Source organism: Perna viridis, chromosome 11 (assembly GCF_037379345.1).
Source record: "Perna viridis isolate PV_CMFRI_1.1 ecotype Kerala chromosome 11, ASM3737934v1, whole genome shotgun sequence".
Taxonomy (NCBI): Eukaryota; Metazoa; Mollusca; class Bivalvia; order Mytilida; family Mytilidae; genus Perna; species Perna viridis.
Window position 1 is genome coordinate 8,853,734 of NC_142455.1, and position 27,001 is coordinate 8,880,734.

Below are 27,001 nucleotides of genomic sequence, written 5' to 3' on the forward strand. Positions count from 1 at the left end.
CATTAACAATATCACAAGGGTCCTATAAATAGAAAATATAGTGGAATCTGTCTAACTTAATCCCTTTTTGACATTAAAACTGGTTAAGTTTAGACAGGTTAAAATATATTTCAGAGTTCTCCCAAGGCCATTGTAGTGCTGTACTTTGCAGCACTATGATTTTGTAGCACTGTGCTATCAGTAATGCACTATGGGTACTGTGCTATGCCAGTAAGCACTGTGCTATTTAAAAATTATGGGGCAACACTGGATTTTTTAAAATTGAAACAAAGGGACTTCAAAAAGTGTCCCAATTATAGTTTTCCATTTATTTAGAGGGTCAGTATGGACAGGGTTTCACTGTATATATGGTAACTTCAGAATCTGAGAACAGTAAATTCAAGGTTTCCACCCACACCTCAGATATTTTCAGATTTCAATTATCAAAATACTCTCCAATTTTACTAAGACAATCTGAATTGAATCATGTTGCTATTAAGATCAACTTTAAGATTACTGGTACATGCAGCCATGCAATTTAAAATCCAATATTTCATGTTTCATGTACATGTAACAAATTAGATCTTCCCTAGTTCCCTTAAGTGTCAATTCCAAAAAAAAGTCAATAACCAAAAATTTCATAATATTGAAAAGATTTTTTAGCTACATGTTAATATGCATGTACATGTATCATTTACATCATAACATGTACATGTATATAAAATGATATTTCCACGAAGTCAAATAATAAGTAGATCCTTACACCCTTCCACCCCTACATAATTGACAAAAATAAAAAATAAATAGGGGTGGGAATTTCAAAATCAGAATTTTTTATACATCCGTTTCTAGTATTGAGATAACACACAAATCTTTCATTTCTTGGTAACTAAAACTATGTTTCTTCTCATAAACTGATGTGGCTATAGATTTAGAACATAATGTTTCCTTACTTCAAACAGCTTAAATTAGACTAGCAAATATCTGGTAAGAAATAATTTTTTTTTAAATCCTCCCACCCACCCCATATTTTTTGTGGAGGTTGGATGAGAATCTACCAATTAATTTCACTCGGCCTATATGGAATGGAAATCAAGGAAAATACTGATTTTTAATAACAAAATTGATTTTATCAACAGACAGTTCCTAGAAGGAAATAAATGAAAAGTGTTGAACCTTCGTCAAATCAGTGAAGCGTGTTAATCATTTTATATTGGGTTATAATGGGGAAACAATCTAGGCTTTATAAATGGTGCTTGGATCAAAATGGCCATAAAATTTTCAAGGTACATGTAGGCACAAAACAATAAGTTGGTAAGGCAAGCAACAGATATTTTTTATTTTTTTTTGAGGGGGGAGGGGGGCTAAGCTTTCAAACTAAGGTATAATGATCAGATGTCTACATATATGAGTACATGTATGATAAATAGACCAGCTGGAAACAGTATAAATCCCACCTTTCCTAACAAAGTATTTGCTGAACTATCTTATCGTCAATGAACCACTTGGACAGAGATAGCAGAACAATACCTGACATTGTCAAACTTACCATGACAAATGACATATCCGGTACTTCAATTACATGTATAGTGGAACCTATCTAATCCCCAAAACCAATCTATTTAATGTCTCTTGATATCAGTGAAAATGTATTTTTAACCTTGGTAATTAAACCAAATATGTGAACCAATTGGGTATGTACCAGTAAGTCTGGTCATGTGACTCCATTTTTTCAATAAGAATGGGTCCTAATCTACTATTCAAATGCATGAAAACTTTGTCATTTACAAAGCTTTATATTCAGAATTGAAAGTTATATCGAAGAAAATGATAAATATATACTTCTACATGATAAAAGTGTTAGGAAAAGCAATAAATAGGAGATTTTGCAATGCATATGTAGCATCCTTTAAACAATAAAATGAAAATCAGTCTTTGGATTTCAATACGTTCTACGTAGAAAATCACAGTAAGGAAAATAAAACTGGAACAAGACTTACTAACACTATTTCACAGTTCAAAAGGAGTTCTGTGTAGACAGGTTTCACTGTATCTCACTGTGTATCTGACACCTATCAGGAATATTCAACAGATCAGTTAATCAGTGATTTCGGAAGGCAAGTGCCATAGTGCCGTAGGCCCATTGACGCTGTAGAACTTTACAGAATTTTATTAAGAATGTTAAAAATGACCCAAATCTTAAAATTTGTTAAAAAATGGCAAATTTGAACAAATTACTTAATGACCACTCATTACTTTAACATACAATGTATATGTACATGTAGATAATTATGCAAATCAAGGAAATTACAAACTCATAAATATCACAATTCACTCTTGCATGACAAACATTTTATTCACTGTTCAACCTGTCAAAAGTGTTTTGGGAGACACTCTGCACCCCCTTTTTAATGCAAATAAAAAAAAATAACTTGCAATATATCGTAAGTGCAAAGAACAGTCAGTGGACAGTCATTTACAAATTTGGATTTTTATTCAGTATAATGAAATATTTGTCAACTTTCAATCATATCTTTACAATGTATTAAGCCAAAAAAAAAATGCTGGTTTACAGTTTATAAAATGTATGTACATTTGTACATGTATACATGTATCAAGACAAAAATGTCAGGTTGGGAATTTTTCTTTTTTTACTTGACATGATTTTAGACTTAACAGTGCTAGTTAAAAGATCACCAAAATAACTTTATGGTAGGCAAAAAAACATTGGGGTTAGTAGAATTAGAAGAACATGCAGGTACATGTAACTTTTTTGAAGGATTAATTTTTTTTTACTTGCCTAACATGGATGTACATGTATTCCAAGACCAAAAGATAAATAAAGAACAGTCATCATACATGTTTGTTCATAGATACATGTACATGTATAACTGGGCTAGGTCCGATATTTTTGCTACCTAACTAATGGGAGCAATTTCAATCAGAATATTTCCAGGTGAGTAGTTTGACTCATGAAGGTTGGTCAGGAAACAAACATTTATTCTTTTTGCTTTCTAACATGAATACAATTTTAGGTACAAAAAATCATATATGGAAGTAGAAAACTTTCTCATTCGCCATTTATGTCGAATCAGGTTGAAATGGGTTTATGCTTTCATATTAGGCAGAAAAGGGTAATGGATGTACATGAACTGTAACTAATTGTGTGGAAATACATCCCAGACTCTCTCAACATAAAAATGAAATGCTTCTATAATATATGAATCATTTGAAACTTCTCTGTACAGTAACTGATCATTCAAGTACATTGCAAAGACTCTTATCTTACTACTGTTGACCCCAGTTGACCTTGATTTAAATCAAGAACTTTTCGAAACAGAAGTGAATGTGAAAGTTGTCTATACATGCACTTCATAATGACACTGTACCTGTAATTAAGACTGGGGCTAAATACATGTGTGGCAGGACGGCCTACCTGCATTGTAGTAGGTAGTGAGATTTAAATAGCCAGTTAATTGACTTGGCTAAGGAATTAATTCTTTAGCTGAATCGGTTTGTCGCTGGCTTGTCACGGAGCGGTCTAGGGTTCGATCCTCAGTGGTGGAGTATAATTTTGTGAGTCAAATCCTGCTCTCCCATTAATTGGTGCCCAACTAAAAAACCCACTGGGTTTGGTTAGCTAATGGGCTAGTGTTGGAGTCATCATGGTACAAAGACTCTTAAGGTGGGGGAAATGTGACAGGCCGGCCTACCTGCATTGTAGTAGGTAGTGAGATTTTAATAGCCAGTTTATTGACTTGGCTAAAGGATTAATTCTTTAGCTGAATCGGTTTGTCGCTGGCTTGTCACCGAGTGGTCTAGGGTTCGATCCTCGGTGGCTGAGTATAATTTTGGGAGTCAAATCATGCTGTCCTGTTACACATGTATGAATGATTTTAACTGACGTGAAATTTCAGCAACAATAATGACTTCTGTACACATGAAAAATGTTCAAAAAAATCATACTGGGAACTAGGAAGGTCAAATAAGCATGTTCATAAAAAAGAGAAAATAGATGAATGACAGATTCTGAGATTGGGGTGCAAAACCTCTTAAATTTTTGGATAGGACATAATAGCTTTGACCACCATCCTACATAACAGTGTAAGAAAAAAAGTAGGAAGGCTGTAGAGTCAGAAAATTCCTACTGATGATACATGTAACTGTGATCTGAAGCACGTACACGTATTTAAATATACATGATTTGGTATCGTTTGTCAGAGTCTGCATAAGTATTGATATTTCTTGACATTATACAGTTTATGTAGTTCTAGTCTACTTCTAAATTCTTCGAAAATTCTTAAGCTTTAACAAGTCGTGAAGGCCATAACGGTATTTTGATTCGGATGACTGATCTAAAATTGACAGTTCGACAAATATGTAAACATGAACAGTTTTTGCCATCTAAATCAATCTGTAAACTTAATAGCATTAAGTGTCCAGGATAATATATGAAATATCGCACCATTTAAGATACTTGGAACAATTCCTAGGTAGAGATCACTAGATAATAATGTTCAATTTACCTGAATCTACCTGTAAAAATCGATTAACTTCAACCATTTTCTCTTGACAAATTTAACCAATCAAAATCGTTGTAAACAGGAAATGTAAGTGTGTCTTCGCCCCATGTAATCTTCGTCATAGGTAATATCACTACCTTAGTCGACACATGAACTGTCCTGGCAATCTTATTATAATTTTTTCATCCTGTCACTATGTGTGGGTTCTAACAACACTTCATTCTACTTTCTGTTCAGATGACATTTTCAGAATACTTGGGTTTTTCCTTTGAAAATGCTTTCAAAAACAATTTTCATAAAACAATCAAAATTCAGAACTCTATGAGTTGTGTGTCCATTTAACCCCATCTGTCTAGGGTTCCACCTCTTCGGGCTTATTTAACTGCGTTCCACGAAACATTTTATTTTTGTTTGCTTTCTGCCAGAGGAAGCTAGGTAACATGGAGTCATTGGCTCCTACAGTTCTTAAAAGGAGGAGTTTATTTTAAATTTATGTAAAATGTGTATTTCCCACTTAATTTACAATTATTTTATAGGATCACAAAACATTGCTGTCTTATAATAATATCATGCTGTCGTCGCCATGCGTCCGTACACAATGTGGTTTCCATAACTTGAGTAGAAGTGTACAGGCGCAGATCCAAGGACTGGCGTACCGGGCGTGTGCCCTCCTTAATCGGTAAGAATTTTTTTTTTGTACCACAAGTTTCACCCCATAATATTGTTTGCCTTGCCTTGTACTGCATTTAATTCAATTAACGCCCCCACCCCTAAACTCGAATCCTGGATTCGCCCTGGTGTTCCGTATCTTTCTGATATTATATCACATGGTGCCATACCACAAAAGAAAGGATGAGATAGATTTGGGTGGGGGGGGGTCGTCACTTGAACCGTGTAGGTATTATGAACCATAAACAAACATTTTCATTATATCTGGACAAGTGGGTTTCTTTGAAATTGTGCTACAAGGTGTCATACCTTAATACGATGGCCGGGATTGATAAATAGTGAAATGGCTGTTTTCAAGACTTTTCAATGTCCAATTATACGCGCCCCTTGGGGAAATCGATCCATGTCTGTGCATGTCCACATTTGTTTTTACCAACAACTAATATGAATATTAATGAGATCAGTCCTCTTTTACGAAGTTGAAACATGGAGAACCACCGTTGTCTCTTATGACAAGATCCAAACATCAACATTTCTGAAAAAGATAAAGCAAAATTTCTGTCCAAATCGCATTACCAACTATGACCTCTGACAAATTATACTGGAAAACCATCTCCCATGCAAATTCGGAAGCGAAAGTGGACCGGAACAGGGCATACCCTCAGAAAAAGTCCAGGTAGAATTACAAGACAGTCCCTTCAATGGAAAACGATCAAGCGGCAGAACTAGAAACTCCTGGAGATTGAAGGCCAACAACAGAGCAGATGATGAAGGCAGGCTATAATTGGCATGAGATTCTTCGTAGCACCCTGAACCGAATCAGATGGATTTTTGGTGACCTATGCTCTTCTCCACAGTAAACAAATTTATATGTTTAAGTCAGATAACATAAAGACTGCACATGATAATAATTAGTATCTCCAATTGTAGTTCATCATATTATCCAATCACTTCATTTCCTCGCTCAAACTTTATAATTGGCACCTTTCGTCTTTTTTATTGAATCTTAAAATTATTCATCTTCTGTGAAAACAACAAAATCTTGTATTTTTACTCAAGAAACGACCATTCCCTTACTGTACATTGTTAAACTATCTTTTTTTTCTCTTCCGCCCACGAGCACATGTTGACGACTCGGCCAAAAAGATGCTCTAGGTGGGAGTTTGAATATCATTTCTCACCAGAAACTGAAAAATTACACCGTAATTAAATAGATGTCCCTATCTAAAAATCATAGGCTGATCCAAAAGGGCGGGGCCCCGGAAATGAACACCATTATCATGTATTTCAGGGGGAAAATGTTTAAAATACTCACTCGAAATATATTACATTTGATCGTATAATTTTAGCCCTGCAGGTTATTAATATTGCCAATTACGCATAAAATTAACCAAATTTTCCTAAAAAATGTGTGTTCCAACCCCACTCCCACTGGATTCACCACTGCTTTTAAAGGCGTTCCTTTTTGGTAATTGTCCAGTTTACATATCGAATGATTAACTCGTCTAAACAAAACTTAAGGTTTTTGTAATATGTCTTGTCTAGAAAGGACTTAAGTATAAGTTTTTATAGAAATCATACAGGGGGTGAATCATGCATGTAAAAAAAAAACAACAAATTTACTTTTATTTCTTATATTATTTTTTTTTCTACGCCATGAATAACCTTACCATGGGCAGTGTCTGAATGCTATCTGGACTGGTACTTAATTGTTAAGAAGGGCGTGTTACACGCCGGTTTGTGTTTAGTAAAAAAGGTTAATCTTTAGTGATGTGCTATTTTCATAGTTCTAAGTTATCAGATGTCCGTTGATCTTGTGTCAAGTTAACACTGGGCTTTCCTCTTTTCTGATATGCTATTATTTGACTTTTCATTCAGAATTGTCAACTTTCCTTTCATCTGTGGCAACATCCCTTCGGCTCCTGCGTATGGAGTGTTCATATCACAACTCGTATGTTATGTCAGAGCTTGCCGAAACTACGCAGACTTTTTGTATCGCGCTAGAACTCTAACAAATAGGCTTCTGGAACACGGTTATGTTGCTACAAGTTTGAAGTCATCACTACAGAAGTTTTATGGTCGTCATCATGAACTCGTGGATCGTCATGGTGTATCCATCAGCACCATGAGAACTGATTTATTCAACGGGTCATAGTTTTCCTTCCCTCGTTTGTTTACCCCGGACTTGACTTTTATGAGCAACTCGGCGGGTGTTTTTAGAAAAGCAGAGGACGCTTACCCTACCGGTGCACCTGGTCCATGCTCCAAGTTTTTGGTGGAGTCTGAGTTGCTCATTTACTTTTGTTACTTTGTATGTATGATTTTAATTACTTTGTGTTCTTTGTTGTGTATGTCTGTTTTCCATGTCAGGTCTTTGTCCCTGGATTACATTCTTTTGATTACTGCTATAACCTTGGTTCCCTTGATTACTCTTTGCCGCCTTCAGTGGAGGACGCCGTTGTGTTTGGAATCGCCAGAGAGATTCAGGATACAGTAGTCCGAGATTGCCCTGAAGACCAACACCATATTCCTGTAGGACGTCAGGACCTGTCCCATATCAAAAACACGAGATTTTGGCTAGAAAGTCGAAATTTTGTATATCAAAAGAAATATTTGTTGCTGCATGTACAACAGACAACACATTTTTTTTTCATTCAATATGAAATTTGCATACTGCTTAGTTGTACAAAATTTCACAATATTTGACTTCTAAGGAACTGCTAACCCTTTTGGAACGCCTGAGTACAAACCCAGTATTTATGTGATTCATGGTAGATCATGCGGTCGTTTTTTTTCTGTGTGTAAACTTTTTTAGTTACTGTTCGTTTGAATTGGCATTCTGGGTGTGCTTGACTCGTTAATAATATGATCCACCTGTGTGTCTGTGACTATTGTTCAAATAAATGCAGCCTCTGTCGAAATTTTAAATTTTATTCGCATAGTAACATCTCTCATAATTACGCAACATCAAAATGTTTATGAAGATATTATCGAAAATATAATGGGCAATTTACTGAGAAACAAAAGAAAATGACAACAACTGTTACAAACTTTTAAGTTATCTAAATATCTAAGTTGCAATTGTTTCCTTCAAAATTCAAGATAAAGCTGTCACTGAAATATCTTGCCCTAGTGTTCTGTGAAGAGCACATACACACCAGAAGGTAAGTGTATTTTGTAAAGAGCTTTCCATTTCTGTTTTGTAAAAATCTTTCTTTTAACTCTTTGAAATAATGTAAATAAATATTCGTAACGTCCTTCCCATATATTCGATTCGAAATTAGCGTATAAAGAATATATACAAACAACATTCGTACATGTATACGACTTTGGAAATGGGAAATAGTTGCCAAACTCCGCCGACGGCCGACTCCAACAGTGCTAAAGGTGGTCTGGCAAGCTATTTTCTGACTTGGTGCCATCCTAATTCCAACCTCTTACCTTGTAGGGGAAATTGACGGCCCTAAACTCGTATAATGGCACATAAAAAGACATTCGAATCTCAATATCTGATAATACATGTATATTTTGCCTTGCCCATCCTTAATGCATTTTACTGTATGGCAAGCCAAAGTGGACAAAAATCAATATTTTGTAATATTAAAAAATGAATTTTTAATATTACAGAATCATCTTTTTAATATTAAAAAAAGATTTTTTAATATTACAAATTCATTTTCTAATTTTACAAATTCCTAATTTGGTAATATCATAAAATATCACACATTTTGTAATATTAGAAAATGAATTTGTAATATTAGAAAATTAATTTGTAATATTGAAAAATCCCTTTGCAATATTGCAAAATCAGTCACATTTTTTAATATTACAAAATGATTTTCTCATACTAAAAAATCGCAACTGAATACGACAAATCCATTTTGTAATATTAGAAAATCAATTTCTTATATTAAAAATCGTTTTTTAATGTTAGAAATTCAATTGAATTTTTTATATTAGAAATCTAATTTGTGATATTAGAAAATGAATTTGTAGTATTAAAAAAATCATTTTTTAATATTAGAAAACACTTATATTTTCTGATATTACAAATTCATTTTTGATATTATAAATTCATTTTCTAATATTACAAATTCCTGATTTAGTAATATTATAAAATATCACACATTTTGTAATATTACAAATTGAATTTTTAATATTAGAAAATGAATGTGTGATATTAGAAAATCAGTCACATTTTTTTCATATTACAAAATGATTTTCTAATATTACAAAATGATTTTTTAATATTACAAAATGATTTTCTAATATTACAATATCGTCATTGAATAGAACAAACCATTTTCTAATATTCAAAAGTATTTTTTTAATATTAGAAATTCATTTGAAATTTTAATATTAAAAAAATGATTTTTTAATATTAAAAAAAGTTTTTGTGATATAAGAAATCTAATTTGTAATATTAGAAAATGAATTTGTAATACTAAAAAATCATTTTTTAATATTAGAAAATGCTCATTTTTGTCCACTTTGGATTGCCATACTACTGTGACTGAACTCGCAATTCAAGCGTATTTTTTAAAAATCGCTTTTGTTTTATCTGTTTTAAAAAACAGTAGCATTTTGTAGGGGTCACACGCACGTTTTGGAACGCTTTCGAAATGTGTAGGAAAAGTAGAACTCAGCGTTCCCACGACGCTCCTCAACTTGACTTCTTGTCCGATACGGATTTTTGATACAGTATGACAGTGTTTTGTAAATAAATATATTTTCATATTGACCCCACATTATTATTTGCGAAGACTGTGTTATTGGCCCAAAACAGTTGTTCGAGGGTATAATGTGCGGCTAATACGAAATTCTCATTTTATATTGGTACCTTCGTGGACATTTTTGTCACTACTGTCTAAAATAGAGATTATATACATGCCACTAGAGTTTGATGTTTAGCATACTATTTTACTGCACTTTTAGAAAATCATACACAGACAACAGAGCAGTATGCGTTTCATCTTTAGCTTTCAAACGACTTGTTTATTAATGTTTACAACTCTTACACCAATTTTTGCGGACATCTGAAGTAATAGTGCCTGCACCTGCTATGCACAACAACTGATCTGTAATGATAAAAATTTAGCCAGCATTCCTGCCGATCTTGGTACTTATACTGGACCTTCCATGTGAGTTTATTGAAATATTTGTCAAAAGACTAGAAGTGTAAGATTTAAAAAATTGCAGTTAGGGTTTGTTAAGGTTTTACATTTTTACAAGAATTATTTCATTTCGTGAGACCAACAAACAAGTATAATCGTCCTGATAACTTGACGAATCAAATATGAAATACATCGAATTTAAAAGCACATCTCTCTCAAATACAGTAAAGTAAGATTTTATCCACAAATAGAGTGTACCATTTTGGGCGTAAATCAGCATGTACGTCAAGGTTTGGACATCATTCCCCATTTATATCATTTGCATATGCTCATATGCATATCATATCTTGTCAACACGTTTTATCTTCCATTTTTATCTCACCTGTCCCAATGGGTCATGTGAGCTATTGCCATCACTTAGCGTCCGCTGTCTTCGTCTGCCGTCGTTAACAATTTTTCAAAACATTCTCCTCTGACTTTGTTATAAATGATGAAATCTTGTCGTGCTTTTTGGTCGAGCAATGTTATTGCCGTTTTTCGACGGTTTTCGTTATTTTTAATGTTATTTCTTACGAAAGTTGTCTCCTCTGACACTACCAGGCCAATTAATACACACATTGCTTTGAAAGTTCCGTATGCTGTTTTGCATAGAACTGATGTGGGAATTTTGATCTGTTGAAAAACATAACCGCAATTACTAAAAATAGAAGATAGAGGTCAAACATCTTATTGAGCCCGATGAGCGATCCAGGCTCCTTATAGAGCCTCTAGTTTTTCAAGGATTAATAAAAATCTTATTTTTAATGAGGAATATAAATTTCATTTTTACTATAACTGTAGCGTGACCCGAATGCTGCAGCAACCCTCGTTAATAGACATTGTACAAGTATAAGCGGATGGTTGCATGAAATGGCTGTTGGTACTATACTAAATGAATATATCTGTAAAAATCAACAAGAGCTACGAACATTATTGTGTGTATTCAATTGTGTGTTTAGAATTTATTTCTGCTGCAGTTAATATATGCTTATTGATATTTACATATGATCATTTAAAACAAATTATGTTACAGAAAATTGTTAATCCGGAATAACGTTGGCTTTTCTTGTCAATTTTAGAAGAATTGATGGAAACCTGATAATAACTATAGACGCAAATTCCCTCAATAACCCGAACCAAAATCTTCGTCATCTGTAAGTACATACAAGTAAAGCGCAATGAAATATCTGATTCTTGTGTAATTATAGTTCAAATCAAGTTCACAATAGACCCTTTCTTGCTAAGTCTATAATCATGCTCAATATACACTTCCGAGAAGTATGGCTTGGGTAGAACAAAAGGATGTCTATTAACCAAGCTCCAAGCACGCTCATCGACTATCCCGCAGTTTGCACCACATTTAGTAGATTACAGGTAGAACGGTACTATTTTTTTCCCCGTAGGCGATTATATTGGAACTTTTGAAAAATTGACACCTTTAAAACAATGACGGAGCTATAAACTGACTTTTTTCGAATAATGCCTTCATTTCCCTAACTAAAATTGCAATCAAAGTCATAGCAAAACCGTCTCGACTCTTTGGTATTTTAAGCAGATGACGTTTGGGATCAAAGTTCACCCTTTTTCTGCGAATGGTTCATAAATTAAAAAAAAATCATAATATTTATATAAAATGGTTTTCAAAAAATGTTAGGCAATTTTTTAGGCTATTATTTGATGCAGAGATCATATATAAAGTAACCTTGAGTAATATTACATTATCATATGATTTTCACATGCATCTTTCTGATTTTTCCCATTTTGCCTGATCCACTTACGCTTAATTATCACATCTTGTTAATTTTTTTTTCAGATCCTTGATGAGAAACAAGATATCGACTATTGAGTTAGGAGCTTTCAGTGACCTTACAAATCTCTATGGCTTGTGAGTATCTTTACCACTTTTGCGTTTCATTATTTTCATTTTAAAGTGTTTCTCCTAAAATACTATAAACCACGTTTAATGTAGCTCATAACTGTGAAAGGGGTGATATTCGAGGGTGGATATTTTAAGTTCTAACCCTAACCACGAATTCATAGTCCTATCGAAGTATTAAAATTTAATTGAAATAGTGAAATACTAAGTAGTAGTGACACTGAATAATTGTTCAAAGGCTTCAATTTCTATTCATAATAGCATTTATATTTTTTGGAAGTGTAAGGAACTATTGAGTAAACATATCCAAATCTTATTCAAAGTCATGTTTTAGGTTCAAAGACCAATCACGGGAACAAAGATTCGATCAGAAATCGAAAGGATAAGAACAACGACTAGACAGAGAAAAAAAACACACACACTCAACAAAATACATGACATAACCAATATGACACGTACAAAGAAACAAAAGCAAATGGGCAACTCGGATTCCACCAAAAACTGAGAGCGTGGTCCAGGTACACATGTAGGGTAATCGTCATCTGCTTTAAAGTTTCTTGAAACCGCCCGCCGAATTGCTCACGAAATGTCAACTCAGGGGTAAACCAAAGAAGAAAGAATAACTATGACACGGTGAACAAATCTGTTATCATGTAAAATGGTTTGATTTTCCTATTGTTAATTTTCCATTCATAGACATTGATATTCCTAAAGCACTCTCTTATGTTACTTACATTCTACAACTGGTCCGTTTTGCTCGACTTTGTTTGAAAGTTTAAGAATGGAATGAATGTAGCAGATTCATTACGCAAAAGCTTCTGTAGTAGGGGTATCGAAATCACTAACTTCTAAAAAAACATAAACTAAGTTTTTGTACCATTACAAAACTTTGATGCAAAATATGATAGCAATGCTTATCCATTTGTAACAGGAATATGTAGTTTATATGCACATTCTTTCAAACAAAATCCGATAGATTTATCAATTGATCTTAATTCATAAAGGATACAATTTTAATTCAAATCATTGTCTATTCTTTGGACATTGCTTTCGCAAAACGAGATATTCGATTCCTCCGTAAAAAAGTCATTTTTGAGTATTCAGTTTGTTCTACATCAAATAAAGCCTCAGTATTGTACCTGACCTTACTGCTCCAAATCCATTTCGCTAGAATTGTTTCTTATGCTTGTAGTTTTGATGGTTTTGTCATTCTTTAATAATAATAAGAGCTAGCTTTCAGTAACCCCAAGCATCAAGTGGATATCTCGTTTTCTTTCTGTATAGAGTATGTTGATGAATTCAATGGAGATAATTGGATGTAAAATGAGAGAATTTTATGGGGTGTTGGTTTGTTTTGACTTCCATAAAAGGGGATGATTAAAGCCTCATAAATCTAATTATCCCACCGTTGATTTTATGTTGGTTGTCAATGCGGCTTTGTGTTGTTATATCATTTTTATTTTTAAAAAATCGTGATCTTTTTGTTACCGTGAATTTTATCCTTGGTAAACCAAACACTTATTGAAACCGACCAGGCATTTGGCTTAGACAGATTTTACTGTTACTGTACATCATACCACAACCCAGTTGTTTTTGCTTGTTACAAGTAGTGGATAAGTGACAAAATTTTTAACAAATGATAAAGTTAACAGGGTAATCAAGGAAACCAAGATCATTATAGCAGAAATCAACATAATGTAATCCAGGGACAAGGATCCGGCATAGAAGACAGAACACAAAATAACAAAAGTAAATGAGCAACTCTGACTCCATTAAAAACTTGGAGCACTGACCAGGTGCACACATACTACTAACATATATAATTTAATGTTGAATATTTAATTGATCAGGATTCCAGAAAAAGAAAGTATTTTTATTCAAAGATTTATCTTTAAAGGGAAAGACCACCTTTGCATGAAGTTCGAATCTTATGATAAATCATACCCACGTAAACAAAAATAAATAACCTTTAATGCAAAATATGCTTTTGTAAAATGCTCAAGGTTATGCTATAGCAAGCCAAATTGGACAAAAATGAGCATTTTCTAATATTAAAAAATGATTGTTAATATTACAAATTGGATTTCTTATATCACAAAACACTTTTTTAATATCAAAAAATAGATTTGTCGTATTCAGTAACGATTTTTTAATATTAGAAAATCATTTTGTGATACTAAAAATGTGACCGATTTTCTAATATTACTAATTCATTTTCTATTATTACAAATTAGATTTCTAATATCACAAAACACTTTTTTAATATTTAAAAAAATCAATTGAATTTCTAACATTAAAAAACGATTTTTTAATATAAGAAATTGATTTTCTAATATTAGAAAATGGATTTGTGGCATTCATTGACGACTTTTTAATATTAGAAAATCATTTTGCAAAATAAAATGTGACTGATTTTCTAATATTACAAATTCATTTTCTAATTTAACAAATTCATTTTCTAATTTAACAAATTCATTTTCTAATATTACAAAATTCAATTTGTAATATTGCAAAATTTGTGATATTTTATAATATAACTAAATCAGGAATTTGTAATAGAAAATGAATTTTTAATATTACAAATTGAATTTTTAATATTAAAAAATCTGTTCTGATATTACAAAATATTGATTTTTTGTCCACTTTGGCTTGCCATACTATGCAAAGTTCGAAATCCATGAAATATAAATGGATAGCCATCTTGCAGAACTCTCCTATCTGAAGGAAGATCATAGTCAGACTTTATTGATTTTTACCGACAGCTTCCGATTGGCTCGTCACGTCACTAAGTCGGTTTGGTACTGATACAAGTACTGCAAATAATTTGTAAACAAAGAATCTTCCGTAAATATTTCTACGATCCTGTTTATTTAATCACCAAAACACGATGACTTGTCAAGCTTACAATTGCACAAATAATAAAAGAGAAATGTTCTAAAATTTTTTTTTACCAGCAACACGAACATTTTCTGGAAGTCATGGAAGTATCTGGTTGCAAATCCCGTTGTTCGTCAATGATGTCTGACATTTGCTTACATATTGTGCCTCAATCTCTTCTTCTATTTATTTTTGGTTGAATTTATAGGGGAAATATCCCAAATTTGCGATTTCTTCTGACATCGTAATCAATAGGGTATGTAAGTCTCGTCACGTGACTCCGTGATTTCATGAGAATGGGTCCTCATCTCCCATTCAAATGCATAGAGATTCGTCATTAACACAGCTTTGAGTTAAATGTTAAAAGCAAAATATATTTTTGTGAAAACATACTGATAAAAAATGACAAATATCTAGTTATACTGAAGAAAAATGTTAAGAAAAGCATGGAAATAAAAGATTTTGCGTAGTGATACAGCGTTTTCATTTCCCGGAAGTGAACTATAAAATGCAGACCGGCCTTTGGATTTCAATACGTTCTACATCTAAAATTCTGAAGGAAAACTGAAACTAGAACGAGACTTACAAACCCTATTACCTATTTACTTTCACTTTACAAACCGACTTCGTGACGTCACAGTCCAACCGATCATGGTGGCGCCATAGGCGCAGGAATTTCAAATTTCCTTAATAATAAATCTCGATTAATTAATTAAGAAAAGGAAATTATTTTGTTTCAATTTAATTTTCATGAATATTTAGCAGATTAGTTCCGATATTTATGACTTGCACAATAACATGGTCTTCTCCTTTAAAAGAAATTAAATGTACCCAACCATTTTGATCTTATCACAGGTATTTGAATTATAACCAGATGACAAGTATCGTTGGAAATATATTCCAAGGTCTCGAAAACCTACAGAAACTGTAAGTATTAAGTACCAGTCCACATAAAATTCAGACAACACAACTGATTCATGGTCAAGAAAACCCCACCAAACAAACAATGCTGTTTCAGTCTACATGTGCTATATTTTCACGTAACAACAAACTTTTCTGCATTCAGATTTGCACTTTTGAGAAAGAGCAATCAAGGGAACCAAGGCCACAGCGGCAATCAAAAGAACACAATCCAGGGACAAAGACCAGACATGGAAAACAGACACACACAACAGAGAACACAAAGCAACCAAAATTATACATACAAAGCAACAAAAGCAAACGAGCAACTCGGACTCCACCAAAAACCGGGAGCACAGACCAGGCACACCGACAGGGCAAGCGTCCCCCGCTCCCCCAGAAACACCCGCCGAGCTGCTCACAAAAAGCCAAGCCCGGGGCAGACAAACGGGGAAAGGAAAACCATGTCCCGCTGAATAAATCAGCCTTCATGGCGCCGACGGATACACCACAACGATCCACGAGCCCACTATGACGACCACAAAACTTCTGCAGCGACGACCCCAATCCCGCAGCAACATAACCTTGCTCCAGAAGCCCATCTGCCAGAGCTCCAGCGCGATACAAAAAAGTCTGCGCTGTCCCGGCAAGCTCTGGCACAACGCATGAACTGTGATAGGAACACTCCATACGCAGGAGCTGAAGGGATGTTGCCACAGATGAAAGGAAAGTTGACAATTCTGAATGAAAAGTCACTACGTTTGTCGTAAAGTTTGGTAAATAGTTTTCCTTTACTATCGATTTCTAAGGTCAAGATATGAGGCCGACTTCACAGTGTCTGTAGTATCCTTTATCTCAAGTTCTTTTGGGTAGATGCGATGTATCAAATCCCCGAAATTAAGATTGTTTAAAGATAATACATCATCTATATAGCGGAAACTGAGATTGAAGGATCTAGCCAAACGATATTCTTTCTTTCTGATCAGATCAGCTAGAAAGCCAGCCTCAAAAGAGTGAAGGAATAGGTCAGCTAGTAAAGGAGCACAATTTGTTCCCATTGTAATGCCGACCGTTTGTTGAAAAAACACGTCCACCGCACTGGACAAATATGTTGTCGATTTAAAATTCCAGCATTTTGTAAACATCTTCCTCTGTATACTTGGACAATAAATTTGAATTATTTCTTACAAAGTATGAGGAATCTCTACCAAGAACTATATATTTGTATCTAGGTGTACCATCTGTTTTGGAAAAACAACGATGTATAATGTTTTTAAGTCCGGGTTTTAACTGAGTATGGAGAATAGAAGTATACAGTGTTGAAAATTCATAGGTTTTAATGCTATTATATTCAGATAATAGCCTTGAACTGATTGTCTCCAAAAGATCTTTCGAATTTTTCGGGATCCACATTGAATTAATACCACTAAGGGAATTACAAATGTTGTGGTAGGACTGCAGACCCTCTTTGACAGTTGTGAGTATAGACGTTAAAAGTTTTGAAAGGGGTTTGGTGGTACATTTTGCAGATCCAGCTATGAAACGTTGTTTGTATGGATTCTTGTGAAGTTTAGGAATCCAGTACATAGACGGTAAATCACAATCATCTTCCTTGGTAGAGAGACCAAAAGAGGATAGCACAGATTTATGGTTTTCCACAATCTCTTCTTTGGAAAGAGTGGTAGCAGTATAAGTCTTATCACCGCTATTATTTTCTACATCTACCTCTGATAATAAACATTGGATATAAAACGTTTTGCAGACAAAACAATGTTGTTTTGGGCTTTGTCTACTGGTACTACAACATATTTGTCATGTATAGTAGACAATGTTTTTGCTACATCGGGGTCTTTGAAAACTGATGTAGCCTTGGCACTCATTAACCTACTTAAAACTTTCATTCGTTTCAAAATTAAAGACCTCACGGCTTTTAACCACTCTGACAGAGAATCAATGTCTTCTTGTTCTCGTTTTATCCATTTTCTTGCATAGTCTCCGACGGCATCCATAAGAACTTTAAAGTTATCATAATTTATGGAGCGTGGTTCACGGTACTTGGGACCTTTAGAAATGATATTACGCAAAGATTCGTTTTCGACAATGGTTAAATCTCGAATATTTGAATGGAGAAGTTTTGCAAGAACAGTCAGGTGGTTTAGCCTTGAAGTCCTCAATCTCGAAGTTCTGCAATAGACCATCTATGGAGACATCATGTAACTTAGGTGACGTATAGTGGCGATGGCCATGACTCCTTTCCCGTCTTGGATTTTTGTCAAATAAATTCATCACATTCATGAAAATCATACAATCACCTCCCACTAAATGCAACCAAATGAAGCCAAATCAAGAACTATAGCAGACTTCATGTACAATCTATATAATTTTTATCTCAAAAGCGCAACAACCAAATGAAAAGCTGATACATGTCATGTGATCAGCAACTGTTTCTGAACAAGAAATAAAGTTGAACTTGGTGGATTTTTGACATTCATGAATCACCTCATGTCTGATTTTTATAAAGACTGAAACTTAAAATAAATTTAATGTATATTTATTGCAAAATAAATCTTTTACAGGTAAGACAAATAAACAGAACAAATTACAACACAGACATGGCATATAAAGGAGATGACAAACATGTTTGCCTTTGACAATTGTGGACCTTATTTTACTCCAAAGATTTCTTTATAAAATCAACAATAATGGGCAATACATCCATATCTGAATTTAAAATATGAATAAGTTTATTTGGAAGAGTCAGGCTGGTTAAAATCTGATTTATCAGATATTCGATTTAAAAAATCAGCACTTAAAACCAGCACAAATTTAGCAATTGAAATAGAAATGTTCATCGTCATCTAAAACCTTATATTTTGCAAAGTCTGTGCTCACGGGGTATATTTTCATATCTACCAACTTCCACTTCTGGATCATGATCTTTAATTGCGAAACTTTGTTTGTATATTTTCTGTAATTAAAATTCTGAATATTAAAGCACTATGATGGTTGAATAAGTACCTTTTTATCCATGTGCGCAAGATAAAAAGATCGAAGTACACATCATTTAAATAATAAAGCGCCCGACCTGAATCGTAACTTAATAGTACTCCAGCAGTGCTAGAGGTTGTCTGACAAGCTATTTTCTGACTTGGTGCCATCCTAATCTCTAGCATCTGACATGTTGAAAGCCACTGCAAATGTGAATTAGCTAAACGGGTTTTTAAATTTTTAAAATCTTTTATTTTTATGAAAGAAGTTTAACCTACCGGAAATCAAGCCATAAAAATCCTATGTTTTTATTAAATACCTGAAAAAAAAAAACAATTGTAATAAAGGCAGTTATCAAAGTGACCAGCCATTTAGAATTAGGTCGCTAATTTTACGGAATATAAAATATTTTTGACAAAACGAACTTTAAGTTGGTAAAGGAAATTCGTAGGTTAATTTAATATATTCGTTTTGCACACTTTAAAACCCGTAATTTTATCAGCCGGAATTACACGATCAAAGGTTAAAAACCAAATATGAAGTTCATTTAAACTGCTTTTACAAAGGATTTCCAGGATTGCTGGATTTTCTAATCAGGTAGATCATTTGTTTTTCTTCAGTTTATTCATCTTATACCGTGTTATAGTAAAGAAACTCTATAATTTTTTTAAATGGTAAATATTTTACGATAATTCTGCAGATTTCAAAGAAAGGCGGAACGAGCGGTATGCAATATGGTGCTCGGAAGTAAGAGGTTGGGTTATGGAGGAACGGAATTCCAACTTCTTATATTGTAGGAGTAAACTTAATAGATAAACAAAATTTAATATAAATAAAAGTTAAGTTTTTAATAAAAAATGATGAAGCAACCTTTGTAATCATATGATACCCGTCCTTTTTTTTTTTTAGACTTTTGGATAATAACAAGATTGCAAGTATCAGCCATGATGCATTCAAAGGACTTCCAAAACTGACGACATTGTATGTATTCAGTGTTAATTTGTTTATCTTTTTATTTGTCATATAACAAAAGTGTTAAACATATATTCCTTCAAAATTACGAAATAGCATTAAATGAATATAAAACCATTTATTTATATCCAATTTACAACATGACGCTTACTTACACGCAGAAGAAAGGGGTGTACACTTTTCTGTCTTTCGTAAAGTGATTAGCTAATGGAATATTTTGACGCACGGGTCAATATCTTGATACATGTATATAGACTGCTCAAAGGATAGTGGTATTGACTTGGATAGCGATAGTGATCGAGCGGCAGTCCTACGGGCTATATCCCGGTATTGACCAGATTATCAAAGAAAGAGTAATCAAGGGAACCAAGGCCATAGCGGTAATCAAAAGAATGTAATCCAGGGACAAAGAACAGACGTACACAACAAAGAACACAAAGTAACCAAAACCATACACACAAAGTAACAAAAGCAAATGAGCAACTCGGACTCCACTAAAAACTGGGAGCACGGACCAGGTGTACCGGTAGGGTAAGTGTCCTCTACTACTATGTTTAGTAATGTTTATTTTATTGAAGAAAAATATCCTTCATTGATTGTTTTGTTCCACTTTCAACCTAGAAATATTTATAATGAGAAAAATGATGGAAAATTAACGTTTTATACTACAAGAAGATGCATGTCCCCTTCCAACAATTCCATAAGACAAATTTGGAAGCAGCAGACGTAGTTGCTTAATTGGGCTATCTGAATATTAAAGGGACATAACTCTAAATTCCCCAGCTAGTCATTATTGTGAAATGTTGTGACAATGATCGGTTTTCTGGTCATTATATATATATTAATATTTTACTATTAAGGCAAAGGATGGGGCATTTGATTCTCAATTTGGTCTTTTTGCCTCAAATTTATTCAATACATCTAGAAAACAACTGAAAAAGCTACGTTTTGTTTTCAAAGAAGTTGGTTCGGTAAGAGCAAAATTTGTCCTAAAAAACAAAGTCTACATGAAGAAAATTTTGTTGTTTCTCCAGCTCTTTAATGTGTTTAATAGTTTATTTGATGCGTTTATGGTAATAATTTGACCATATGTGGTCATGTATGCCCTTCACACTTGGCTGTGATTGGGAAAATCTGTTAAAAAGGCTGGAAAACCAGGGGCGCAGCTAGCCCTGTTTTAGTTGTACGCAAAATTACGGCGAGGGGTCTTGTGGGGAGGGGGGGTCGCTCAAGGCCCCCAGTGAGTCCGGCAAGGCAAAGCCCTGAGGGAAACTCCTGAATTTTAACGATTTTGGGGCCAGTTTTTCAGAGCCTATACTACGTTCATGGTATGCATGTGTGATAAATAATCTTTATTTCATCTTTAAAATGTGTGTTTTTATTTTTGTCACTTTTTCCGAAAGTACGCAACTGCGTATTTGCGTATAGGCAGCTACGCCCCTGAAAACACCCAGTTTTTCACTCTTTTAATAATGGCCACATGAGTGTTGACTCCCGTGCTTTATATGTTTTGTGTATAATTGTCAGTTACAACTCGTGTAAAAATATCTCGCGTAAACAGATGTGTGGCAACTTCCGTTCCAGACAAAAAAAAAACCGTCTTGCAGAAATTGCAGAAATGTTAAAAGTTGAAGATTTTTGTTAAAGTGACATAAATGGACACTGTTATTCCTAGAATAACGTTATAAATCTCGTCAAAAACATCTTATATTCAGTGTTTGCGACCATTTCACTATACTACATGTACTAATACATAGAAAGCAGCTTTAAGGGGGTAGACATAGGGTAAGGGACACAACTCTTAAAAATCATTGGAACGTTTGTATTCAGTATTTTACATCAATCTTATGTAAGTGTCTAATTAATTTGGATTCATTTTATTCTGTTTCAAATGAAAGCTTGAGAGGCTTTGTTGAAATTAAATATAATACAAAAACTTCACTGATTTCGTGAGTTATGTCCCTTACCTTAGGTCTACCTCCTTAAAATTATTAAAATTTCACAAATGCCCAAATTAAGAGGCCAAAGTGGTTCTTACCGATCTTTCTTCATCCTGAAGCATATGTGGCGTAGATATGTTTTGACTGTTTATAGAAGGAAAATGTGCCGGAAAACTTCCCGCCATTTCAACTAAATTTGACCTATCATTATCTTTAACAAGCAAATAACACTTTGGTGATTATTTCTAGAGATAATCAGGTATAAATATTTGGTTAATGCAGTAAAACTCAGCGTTTTTTTTCCCTTCATGTGCCACACCTTATACATATTTTGTCCGATTCTTAGACGGAGAAGTACTTAAACAATTTAATTTCGTTTTTTACGGAACTCTTTGTGACTGGTATCGGAGACCTGCATAATTGTTGCGATCATACCAGATTATACTCACTTGCAATATAATCGCTGGCGGGGAAGAACATGCTTATCCTTCCGGAGCACGTGGTCTTTTGTGGGAGTTTTTAGTTCTTTTATATTACGTCTTGTTTTACTTATTTTAAGATTTTGTGTTTAATTAATCAACTTTGTTCTGTTCGGTATTATGTATGTAGGTCGTCTCGGTTTCATGTTTTCACGTTCAGGCTTTGACATATTTGAAATATCCCACTGCTGACGCTTCGGTAGTTTTTTTTTTTTTTTTTTTTTTGATGATATTTAGATCAATGGCCACGAACAACTCTACATCAACAGATAAATGTTAGTGAACACGAAATTAAAATTCATAGACATTATTGTTTATAGTTTTCATTCTGTTTGTTTTAGGGGTTTAACGGCAAACAAATTAACAACGTTTAGTCCAGACCCCTTAAAAGTTCTACCTGCTTTGAAAGTCGTGTGAGTATTGAACTATATGCTTATATTTATTCATTAATTGACTGTATGTTAACACGTTCGTTCTTCTGTTCGTATATCTTGTGAGTCCAACTCCTTTCAAATACCTAAAGAGATTTAGCAGACATTCAACGGGAAGTTGACGCATAAAACATGTATAAAACGTGCTTAAGGTTACAGACCACCAATTCAACCAATGAGCATTTGGAACGTACGCAAAAATAGTCCTACGCAGAAATTACCCCTGTTCCTCATAGTGCTGTGAAAGAAGTTCTCATCTTATTTAAAAAATTTAAACAGTTTCTGAAAGGAAAAACATTTCTGTACATTTTATAGGTGCATTTTGCTTCTTGTGATGTGAAGCCTAATCTCCATAATGATTTTTAAATATACCCCTATCTTGTGAAAACACTGGGATTTCCCATGCTATTTATAGACCCTTCACTTCCGGTGACCAGTACTGCACTGCAAGTCTGCTAACCCCACATGCCATTCTGAGGATTGTGAGCTGACATATGTAGAATCATGCTGATATATAGTCCTCTGCAGGTTAAAGTTAAGGTAAAGTCCAGAGAAGCCATTGAATATTGTGAAATTAGCATAGAAGCCTATGGGAAGTGGAATTAGTGGTTTTTAGCCTTAAGTAATAAGATTGTACAGACATTCAAAAGGGAGATTATCTAACTTAAAACCTCTTGTTAATACTTTGTATGGGTCATTTTTCCTAAACCGCTTAAGAATTTTGGAGGAAATATTATAGGGAGGTTAAGCATCACATTGAAACCATCGATTTTTACACTGAAAATTCCTTATTATTGAATTTAAGAAACACGCGTTCTTATCCATTTCTGATGCAATGGTTGATAAAACGTTCGGACGACTTGGCTACTTTATCTTTACAAAGGAATTATAAGAGGCACCAGGCCAGATGAATTAAAGTCAATACCACTGAACATAGTTATGAAGTCAGTGCTTATGAATATATAATACTCATTTACTCAAAAAAAAAAAAAAAAAAAAAAAAAAAAAAAAAAAAAAAACATTAGTCTTTCTAATTTCTCCATTTAGATAAAATAGAATGCATCCTACTATGTAGCTAACATGTATGAACCAAAAATTAAAAATAGGAAAATAGTGATCAATGCTCACTAATGTGATACCCCACTCCTTGATAACATGCACATTCAATTTGATCCTCATACTGATTTAGATCAAAATCTAAAAACAGAGGTGGACAATGGAAACATGTAATAAAGATTCTGTAAAAGTTTCATTCAATTCCATTCAGTGGTATAAGAGGACTAACGGATAAGAGATGGGTCCCCTGTGTAACAGAAGGAAAGAAGGAAGGAAGGACTGACACTCCATTTAACGCAATTTGGGGTTATAATAAGCAAATACGGAACGTTAAAATAAACTAAATACTTCGAAGAACATATTGTCTTTGATTTTAGTGGATTTTCAAGAAAGGTTAGGCATCAACCGTTTGTTTGTCTGCCTGCCCGTTCATTATTCTGTCCACATTTCTTGTAAGAGTAACTCCTTCTAAACTGCTCAAGGGGTTCATGAAATTGTATTGGAAAGTTTGGCATCATACTGTATGTAGATGTGAACGATGGTATAGTAATATTGTTAACTGGTTTACATGTACCTTATTTCTAGTGTCTCTGATTTAATATGATTGTGCATTATAACCAACTGCTGATTTTCTCTTAATACCTGTTTTTATCAATCGTAGGTTTATTTGGCTGAATCCATTAATTTGCGATAGTACGACGACTACCTTTTTAACATGGATCGATACAAGTACAGTAATGACAGACGTAAAGTGCGATAATATAGGGCAAAACGCAAAGGAGAATTTCAAAGAGGAATTTCGCAATTATGTATCTTGTACGTATTCGGCGATGGTTCAGTCTATTGTTTCTTATACATGTACTTTATAGCTCACATGGCCCCAGTAAAAAATGATGTTTTTGACAGAGTTATCTGCTCTTGAAATGTTCATTTTCAGTGCATCTTAATGAAATTGTAACTCAATGGGCCAGCCTATGGAAAATCTTGTCTGTTTCATTTTATTCCTATGGTTCAACTAGTCAAATTTCACTATCATAATGATGGTGTTTTCATACCATGTTTCACCTATTGCCTGATTCTTACAGGGACTAACACTTAATGTACCTTGCTAAACCGAACAGATTTTAAAAGGGTTCAGTTTAGACCGTTTTTACAGTACTTGATTATGAACAGAGATGGTTTATAATGTTTATGAAAAATAAATTTAAATTATTCTTCAAAGATTATTTTTCATCAACATGTGATTGAAAGCACCTATCCATCAAAGTCTGATATTTTTGTTTCTGTCAGAAATAGACACATATGTATTCATATGATAAATATCTTTTCTTTTCAGAATAACAACGTCGAATATTGGGGATAACTTGCAAACAGCAGACCCATGAAAGAGAGTATCAGTTGAAATTACAATTTGATGTATTTAAGTAGCAGTCTTTTTAAGAATCATGCAAATTCTGTATGATGTGATACACATAAAAAGGGCTACATATTTTTATTTTTGTTATTATGTTGCTTTATGTGTCTATATGATGAAATATATAATTATTCATTCCAATCTGTCTGCTCGTAGGAGATAATCCACATGGAAAATCCAATAGTTTCTATTGTATCTCAGTGTCATTTACAGAATTATCTCCCTTATTTTGTTAAATTCTGCAGTATATTCTATATTATTTTTATCTCCTAAGAACACGGGTTATATGAAAAACTGAATGTTAATTTCTGTTTACTATGGCAATTTACAGTTCCACTGTACTAGTAATTGAAGTACCGGATATGTCATTTGTCATAGACGTAAGTTTGACAATGTCAGGTATTGTTTTGCTATCTCTGTCCAGGTGGTTGTAAGTTTGACAATGTTAGGTATTCTTCTGCTATCTCTGTCCAAGTGGTTTGATTGATGATAAGATAGTTCGGGTGATACTTGGTTGTTTGGGAAAATAAGAATTAAGGGGCGGATCCAGACACTTTGCCTGCCGAGGTTCCTCAAAAAAGGGGGGTGCTAGGATTATATTTGTTTATTTTTTTGTTTTTGTCAATTTTACACATGACAAATTTTCCAATGAACAAAGGGGGTGCCAACCTCTTGCACCCGTACTCTGGATTCGCCACTGGAATTAGACTGTTTCCAGCTGGTCTATCTATATATGTGGTTCATCTGTGATATAATGTCCCCAATGGTTCAAGTTTATTGTCTTTTTTGTAATTAATATTGTCTAGTGCTAATCAACATTGAAAAGTATAATTATAGAATGTTGATGGTCTAGGTTTGAAAAAAGCATCTGTTAATTGTTATTGGTATTTTGAACTGATGTATGTTTTGTTATAAGCTAATGGGATGTGGGCTGTTCGTTTTTCATCGTGTCTCTTTTTTTAGACAAGTTGTATTTAGCATTGTGCTCTTTCTCTATTGTTCGCTTGCCGGTTTTTTTTGCATTAATTTGTTAACGGATTTAAAAAAATAAACGATTTGCTATTGTCTGTGTGCATAAATTAATTGAATTATTGTGTGTCTCACAATGAAACCTGTCGTAACCAAACCCTGAATAATTCGAAAACCTGTCTAAATCAAACACATAATAATCCGGGAATCGTGTAAACCAAATCTTAAATAACCCGAAATCCTGTGTAAACCAAACCCTCAACAATCTGGAAACCCGTGTAAGCCAAACCCCGAATAATCCCAAAACCTGTCTAACCCAGACACTTTTGAAGGGTCCTAGATTTCAACATAAACGTATTTATAAACTTGGTAAACCCAACAACTGGCTTAAACGAACTAGGTTTAAAGTTTAAACGGTTATGACAGGTTTTGTTGTACTTTGTTTCATTTGTTTCTGTTTCAATCGGAACTACTCGGCTATTTCCGCTACACATAACGATGTAGAAAGGAGAATTTCTTCTTGAAAAAAAATTGCCGGCATTGTGGTCATACCCGACTCTGAGTAGTTCTATCCACCAGATGATGCCAAAAATAATTAGATATGACTAGTTTTTCTTTTGTGTAACTAGAAAGGCTGAGGAGTTCCGATATGTTTCTGTTTGTAGTACTGTCTTCATGGTATAGGGATGTCGTACTTTCTCAAACGATGTAAGTTGTCACTGTCGGTAATAGGTTAATGAATCTAAAGATATTTAATTTCCCTCGTCTTAATCCA

The 27,001-nt window shown here is 33.8% G+C and overlaps 2 protein-coding genes across 5 annotated transcripts in view; one reads left to right on the forward strand and one right to left on the reverse strand.

Moving 5' to 3' along the window:
• The window catches only part of LOC148602876 (serine/threonine-protein kinase Nek10-like), a 38,561-nt gene extending 33,944 nt beyond the window's left edge, over positions 1-4,617 (reverse strand). For 2 of the 4 annotated variants that reach the window (XM_088554049.1, XM_088554044.1), the window contains exon 1: positions 4,506-4,617. The gene's annotated coding sequence lies outside the window, so the exon portion shown is untranslated. Of the gene's footprint in view, positions 1-1,979; positions 2,052-4,505 lie in introns of those variants that run through there. The other 2 variants (XM_088554045.1, XM_088554046.1) reach the window with 2 other exon arrangements.
• LOC148602877 (uncharacterized) lies at positions 879-26,292 on the forward strand. Its single transcript, XM_088554051.1, has 9 exons — positions 879-966; positions 10,107-10,312; positions 11,404-11,478; positions 12,138-12,209; positions 15,933-16,004; positions 19,875-19,946; positions 22,698-22,769; positions 24,505-24,659; positions 25,180-26,292. Coding segments are annotated over exons 4-9 (438 nt in total). The 5' UTR covers positions 879-966; positions 10,107-10,312; positions 11,404-11,478; positions 12,138-12,144; the 3' UTR covers positions 25,182-26,292.
• The last annotated feature ends 709 nt before the right edge of the window (positions 26,293-27,001 follow it).

Excerpts from the sequence above, each read along its gene's own strand:
- LOC148602877 (XM_088554051.1), top strand. The coding sequence starts at position 12,145 with ATGAGAAACAAGATATCGACTATTGAGTTAGGAGCTTTCAGTGACCTT. Across the intron at positions 19,947-22,697 it reads CTTCCAAAACTGACGACATT|GGGTTTAACGGCAAACAAAT; the intron begins GTATGTATTCAG and ends TGTTTGTTTTAG. Across the intron at positions 22,770-24,504 it reads CTACCTGCTTTGAAAGTCGT|GTTTATTTGGCTGAATCCAT; the intron begins GTGAGTATTGAA and ends TATCAATCGTAG.